Here is a 7764-nt window from a genome sequence, read left to right on the forward strand (position 1 = left end):
AGACTCCACACAGGAAGATCCCGGGTGTCCTCACCGGGACGTGAACCAGCGACCTTCTTGCTGTGAGGAGACGGAGCTAACCACCGAGCCACTCATGCTCTCATTGTGGATCCTTTTTCATCTACTTGTTATGATCTGGTCGTCATACTTTGATTGATGTTTGCTGTATTTTTCATCTATTCTTATCTGTTCTGCATCTGTTTCTGCATTTTTGATAGTTTTGCATGTGCTTGTAATCATCGTGGATTTATTTTGGATCGTTTTGCATTTTTATTATTTTGCATCTGTCATCAGTTTGCATGTCTTTGTAGCTGTTCAGCATTTTTTAATTCATTATTTATGCATTTGTCCTAATTCTGAAACAGTTTATGGTCTTTTGCATGTAATTGTTGTCATTGTTGTTCTCCTCGACAGTTATCTGTAGTTGTTTTGCGTGTTTGTAAACGTTTGTATTTCGCTGTAGAAAGAAAACAGTTTATTCGACGTTTATTCATTTTGCATCTCATCACTGCCTTAATGTGCAGCTGTTTTGCACCTATTGGTTGCTTTTTGTTGTTGTTGTCGTCCTCACCCAGCCAGCGGTCCTCCGTTGGAAATGTCAAAGACCTGGTGAGGATTCAGGAGCTTCCTGAAGCTGTAGAGAAGCTCTCTGCCCTTCAGGCCGCCGCTCTTCGGGTTGACGAACACCAGCAGCGGACAGACGTCGGCTCCCAGCTGGTCGTGCTGCACGACGACAAACACCACAAGTTAAAAAATAAACAAATAAATAACAAACAAAAGTTTCATCACTGACAAACAGAAAAACTCTTCTGCCTTCTTTCCTTTTTTTTTTTTTTTTTACATTCTCAAACTCTACTAAACAAAATAAATCAGCTTCACTGAGAGAAATTTGTTTTGTGCAGATTTACGGATCGAGTTTTGTTTCTCAGGATGTTTGTGGAGCTGCTGAGCCGCCCTGATAATGTGTCGCAGCTGTAAGGTTCCTCTTTCCTCTGATTTACTGCCACTGAAAAGCTGCAGAGTGTTTGTTACCAGGATCTCTGGGATGACCAGCGAAGTCAGCGGCTTGTTGCTGACCGACGTGTCTTTGGCCAACATGTAGATCCTCTCTGCTTCAGCGAAACAGGAAATCAGCAGCGCCACCGCACCTGAACGCACACAAACACAGTAAACACACGGCAGCTCGCAGCTCGACTTTCTCTGTGTTTCCTGATTCTTATTTTATTTCATGTTTTTATTTTAGGCTCTTTATCTCTTTATCTTTAGGCTCTAATGCTGTAAGTTGTAGAATTCTTGGTACACAGTGTAAAATGTTATTTCCCATCAGGGGCAGCGCTGCATCTGTCTGTCACAGTTTTTCATTATTTGTAGTAATTTAGCATCTATCTATAGCTACTTCAGCTTTTATACATTTTACATTTTTTTGTGATCTATTTGTAGTCATTTGCATCAATTGATGTGAAATGTGCATGTTTTTATCTTAACTTTGCATCCATTTGTAATCGATTTGTAGTCATTTTGCATATATTCAGTGTATTTATCATGATTGTGCATGTATCTGTAGTAACTTTACATCTATTTGTCATCACTTTGCATTTATTTTTCATTATTTTGCATCATTTGTAGTATTTTGCATCTATTACGGTTGTTTTGCAGCTGCTGTTAAACACCTTTTCATTAGTTTTCAACGTATTTGTCGTCATTTTGCATCTATTGGTAGTAATCTGCATGTATTTGTCAGAATTCTGCACCTGTTTGAAATCACTTTGCATCCATTTATCATAATTGTGCGTGTACTTGTTGTCATTTTGCATTTATTCATGGTTCTGTTATTTTTTTATCATAACTTGCATCTGTCTTTTACAAGTTTGCATCTGTTTGAAGTTATTTTTGTCCCATTTGTAGCTGTTTTGAAACCATTATTATTCACTTTGCATTCTGTTTTTTAATAGTTTTGTGTGTATTTGTCATAATTTTGCATCTGTTTGTTGTCATTTTGCATTGAATTACCCCAATTGTGCACATATTTGTGTCAATCTTAAAACTATTTGCCATAATTTTGCATTTATTTGTAATTTCACATACATTTATGGTCATTTCGCATCAGTCTGGAGTTATTTTGAATCCATTTATCGCAGGATTGCAAGTTTTCGCTTTATACTATACTTTATACTGCTAGATGTGTAAATAACATTTAAATATTACTGACAGACGAGTAGTGGAGTCAAAAAAGTCAAACACTAAAGTTGTCCATGCAGGTGAAGGACCAATCACATGGTTTCCTTGGCGACCGCCTCACCTTGACTGCTGTATATGTGGCTGATGGTAACCAGGTGACCTGCAGACACAAACAAACAAACAAACAAACACACTCACTGTTAATATATAAACACGTTGAACTATTCATACAGTGACAATAAACTAGATTTTTGCTGCCAGTCGACAAAACAGCTGAACAACAGAGTTACTGAACTCATCAGATGTGTTGCAAATTAAAAAATGACCAGAAAATGCAGAAATAAATAAGTTTGGTAATAAAAATAACAATTTAACTCCAGTCCTGGATTTATTTACTTCATTTCAATACATCGACTCCGGATGGATGGATGGATGGAACTTCTATTAAGGCCACTTCTGTATTTCTGTATTTATTTATTTTAATGTATTATTACAATATTTTCTGTGCATTTATTTTTCTATTTCACAATATATTTTTATTTATTTACATATATCACCCTTTATGGATTTACGCATTACATCAATTTGTTTGTTTGTTTATATAAAAAATGTTTATTTCTGTTTTTCTACAGTTATTTTTTGTTTTTTTACATTTACTTTTAGTGTATTTTATCTACATATTTATTTATTCACTCATTTATGTATCTCAGCCTTTATTTATTTCCATATTACCTCATTAATGTGTTTCTGTATTTTTATTTATTTCTATGTATTGATACGTTTTCTTTCATGCACTGTTCTATACATTTATTCATTCATATGTACAGTAGGTCACGTTTCTGCAAATATTTTATTATATCTTTTTATCGGCACTGAAGAAATGACACTGTGCCACAGTGTTCAGCTGGTATAACAGTGTACATCTACTGTCCCCTCAGAATAACTCAATACAGACATTACTGTCTAAACCGTTGGCAACAGAAGTGAAAATGTTGGAGACCTTCCTCCACCTTCTGTTTGAGGATGTCCCACAGAAGCTCAGCAGGGTTTAGGTCTGGAGACGTGCTCGGCCACTCCGTCACATTCAACTTCTCAAGCAAGGCAGTGGTTGTCTGGGAGGTGTGTTTGGGGTCATTGTCATGTTGGAACACTGCCCTGCGGCCCAGTTTCTGAAGGGAAGGGGATCATGCTCTGCTTCAGGATGTCACAGTACACGTTGCCATTCATGGTTCCTTCAGTGAACTGGAGCTCCCTGAGCCAGCAGCACTCATGCAGCCCCAGACCATGACACTCCCACCACCATGTTGGACTGGAGGCAAGACACACCTGTCTTTGTGCTCCTCACCTGGTTTCCACCACACACACTCGAGTCTCATCAGACCACAAGACATGGTTCCAGTAATCCATGTCTTTAGTCTGCTTGTCTTCACAAACTGTTTCTGCGGGCTTTCAGGTGCATCATCTTAGCCGGATGCTCGTGGCCAACCTGCTGCACCTCGTACAGTTTTGTTGTGGAATCGATCCCCCTCCTGACGGGAGTTCATCCCAACAGGTTGGGTAGCTGGATGCTAGCGGTTAACCTGCTGCATGCCGTACAGTCTTCTCCTCATGACTGACTGTTTACATCCCCCCCACACACCCCAGAACCTCCCCCTTCTTCGCCTACTCCATGCCAGGCTATTGCTACAAGCAGCTGCTCCCCCGGCTGTCCTCCCCTGACATCAATTTCCGACATTCAGTCACGTCACCAAAACCTACTGGGTTACCTTTGGTAATCACTCCTCCTCTTCAGCGCCCAGTACCTGTGGTGTACCGCAAGGTTCAAGTCTAGGTCCAATTGTATTCTTATTTATTTACTCCCCCTTGGTTTTTTAATCCAACATCACCATGTATCCTTTCATTTTAATGCAGATGACACACAGATATACCTCCTGCTGAGACCTGCTGATCCAGGAGGCCTAGCTGCTGTTTTTAACCGTCTCAATGCCGTTCACCGTTGGATGGCTCAAAATCTTCTTCAGTTAAACAAATCCAAAACTGAAGTCACACTTTTTAACCCTCCAAACCCACACAGCCGTCTCACTGCCAACAACCTCGGTCCATTATCCGTCCGTTGCCAGAAATCTGGCTGGTTTTATTTGACTCAGACCTCAGTTTCGTTCCCCATATCAAAGAAGCTATCCAGTCTTGCTTCCTCCAAATCAGAACAATCTCCGAGATTAAGCTGATGCATCCGGATCCGGAGAAAGCTATCCATGCACTCATCTTGTCCCGTCTGGATTACTGTAACTCCCTCCTTTCTGGCCTTTCCGATAAGTCCCTCTCTCGCCTCCAGCTTGTCCAGCAGCTGGGCTTCTTACCCATTATCCCAGATAACATCACATCCATCTCGGCTTCCCGACACTCGCTCCCTGCTCGTTTTAGAATCGATTTTAAGATTTTACTGATCACTTTTAAAGTACGCCAGGGTCTCGCTCCAATTCACATTTGTGATCTGATGACCCTTGATGAGCCTCCTAGCAGCCTTACATCCTCAGGTGGTTCCCTTCTGGTCGCGCCCAAGTCGAGGCTTAAATCTATGTGAGCTTTCTCCACCAGGGCGGCTTTGGAACGAGCTGCCTGAGGAGGTAAGGCTAGCGGACTCAGTACCTTCCTAAAACCCACTTTTATCCACTTGCTTCCTTGTGAAGTTTACTCTTAGCTTTAATGCTTCATTCTGTTTATTTTACGCGTTCTCTTTGTTTTTTATTAATTTTATCTACCTGTAATATATGTATATATTTCTAGACTTATTGATGTATTGCAGTTTTTTTTACACTAACTTATTTTTGTACTTCTACATTTATCTTTTTTTTTCATTTACTTATTTATGTTTATTTTATTTTTTTTACTTTGTATGCATTCCCACATTATTTATTTTCACATTTATTATCTTTGTATTGCTTCATTTATTTTCTGTTTCTTTTTTTATGTTTAATGTGCATTTGTTTATTTTGGTATTTTTGACTTTTTTTTATATTTCTGTATATTATCCAAGTTCAAACCTGATTCTTTTTGTGTAATTAATTCAAGATTAGCACCAGTTAGCTTGTGTCTGTTTCACTCAGCCAACCAATGAGCTTCAGCCTTGCATTAGGACCGCCCCCCTCGTTAGTAAAAGAAGAAATGTTCAAACCGGCACAATAAAGGTTGAAATAGAGAAATCAGTCTAGTTGTGTTTTTTGTCACTAAATCATTTTTATTTCTCTTCATTTCATCGGAGTGGAGCCTCTGAGCTGAGCGTCTCTCTACTGTGAACAAACCAGAAAGAGGAAGTGAACTCACTCTTGATGTCGAGGTTCTCCTGGATCAGCTGGACGTACTCCTCTTTGGCCAGCAGGGGGGGCAGTCCTCCGATCAGAAGGTTGACCTGCACTGTTCGGTTCTGGTTCTGTACAGCGTAGAACCGAGTCTGGTTCATCTGCCGCAGAGACACCTGAGGAACGACAACGTTTGTCATCACTTTGCATCTATTTGTGGTAACTTTACATTTATTTGTGGTTGTTTTTCACCCATTCATGATTGTCTGGTGTCTATTTTTATTTATTTTGCATTCGGTTTTTATTAGTTTACCACCTATTTGTCACTTTTACATCTCTTCACAGTTGTTTTGCATCAGTTTATCATAATGTTGCATCCATTTGTAGTTGTTTGCATATATTTATCACACGTTTGCATCCGTTTGGAGTCATTTGCATCTACTTATTGCAGAATTGAAGGTTTTTGCTTTGTACTTTGTAGTAATTTGACATCTGTTTGTCATGATTTTGCAATTATTCATCGTTGTTTTGTGTCTGTTTAAGATAACGCTGCATTTGTCGAAAGTTAGCATCTATTTGAAGATTTTTTTGTGCCTATTTGTAGTTGTTTTGCAACAATTTTTATTCATTTTGCATCGTGTTTTTTTACTAGTTTCTCATGTACTTGTCATTATTTTACATCTATTTGTAGCTACTTGGCATCTGTTTCTAGTTTTGCATGTAGTTAAGATCATTTTGCATCAGTTTGGAGTCATTCTGCATCTATTTAAAATTGTTTTGCATCCATTTTTATTCACTTTGTGTTTTTATTAGTTTTAAATGTATATGTCATAGCTTTGCATCCGTTTGTTGTCATTTTGCATCTGTTTCTAGTTTTTCCACCTGGAAACAAGACACCAGCGTCACATTTGTAGTGATTTCGCATCTATTTGGGGTCATTTTGCATTTATTCAAACTCACTTTGTGTGTCTTTATCACAACGTTTCATCCGTCTGTCATGATCTGAAGTTATTTTGCATCTTTTTGGAAGTATTTTGAAACCATTTCTATGAATTTTGCACACTGATGGGTGGGAGGCAGGGAACAAGTAACATCAGTTTGTAGTTGTTTTTGTAGGTTTGCTGCAAGATACAGGCGCCGCCTACACCACTCCTCAGATTTCATATTCATGAGGATTAAAAGCTGTTTTTTTAATCAATTTATCTTCTGATTAATTTTATTATTTTGTCCATAAACTGTCGAGAACAGTCAGAAACCCACAAATATTCACTTTACTGTCGAGCTGCTTAAAATCGACCCTCTCCCCACATTACTGCTGAATAAAGGCTTAAAACACACAAACTAAATGACTCAAGTATGAAAACAGCTGCACAGTGATTCAGACATGAGATCAGAGGAGGAAGAGCAGGTTTGTTTTGTTTTTACCTTCCTGATCTCCTGCAGTTTGTCCAGAATCTTCTCCTGAGGCGTCAGAGTTTGTCTCTGAACTGAAGGACGACAGGAAAACAGAAAACAGATCAGCTGCTGCACAGACTTTAAACAGAAAGTCCTGCCGTGTGGTTCCCACCTTGTTTGCTGCTCATGCAGACCTCCAGCAGACTGAAGTTTGACACGTCTTCGTCCTGAAACAAACAAACACCATCATCATCATCATCATCATCATCAGGAAGTCGTGTTTTATTATTCAACCTTTTTAGAAGAAGATCCTTCATGAACTGAGGCTGGATTTCTTCTGTAAACTTGTAATGTGAAGATTTTCAAGAGTCTGAAAATAAAACCTTCAACTGTTTTATGAAGCTTCATCTTCAGGTTCCTTTATCGGATGTTTGATGTCTCACAATTTGATTTTTCATATTCTGGAAGTTGTAGCTTTTTTTTCCTCATAATTCTCACTTTTATTTCACATCACATTGACACGAAGTCAAAGTTCGTTTTAACTTTTCTTTTGTCTTTGTTAACACATTTTTTAATGTAGTTAGACATCAATTTATTTTGATGTTTCTGCATTTGTTTCTATGAGTCTATATTTATTTGTATGCAGTTCCACATATCTTTATTTATGTATTTACCTTTTTATTGTTGTTGCATTTGTTGCACATTCCTGTATCTATACATCTGTTTTGTAGTTGTATGGATTTATATATTGATTGATTTATGTATAGATTTTAAAGGTTTTGTATTTAGACATTCCTGTATTTATATATGTGGGTTTTTTTATTTTTAATGCTTTTGTTTAGTTTTTTTAATTGTGGATTTTTAAATTTCTTTTTTTATTTGCACATTTATA

General features: G+C 38.1%; 1 protein-coding gene across 1 annotated transcript in view; it reads right to left on the reverse strand.

Annotated features, from left to right (window-relative positions):
* The window catches only part of dgkq (diacylglycerol kinase theta), a 49830-nt gene that overhangs the window by 9071 nt on the left and 32995 nt on the right, over positions 1-7764 (reverse strand). Inside the window, exons 8-13 of the mRNA XM_008286105.1 lie at positions 7045-7099; positions 6903-6964; positions 5503-5653; positions 2300-2338; positions 1033-1148; positions 571-723 (exon numbers count right to left, since the gene is read on the reverse strand). Coding sequence (XP_008284327.1) covers positions 571-723; positions 1033-1148; positions 2300-2338; positions 5503-5653; positions 6903-6964; positions 7045-7099 — 576 coding nt within the window. The remainder of the gene's footprint in view (positions 1-570; positions 724-1032; positions 1149-2299; positions 2339-5502; positions 5654-6902; positions 6965-7044; positions 7100-7764) is intronic.

This window comes from Stegastes partitus, unplaced genomic scaffold, assembly GCF_000690725.1.
Source record: "Stegastes partitus isolate 25-593 unplaced genomic scaffold, Stegastes_partitus-1.0.2 Scaffold432, whole genome shotgun sequence".
Lineage (NCBI taxonomy): Eukaryota > Metazoa > Chordata > Actinopteri > Pomacentridae > Stegastes > Stegastes partitus.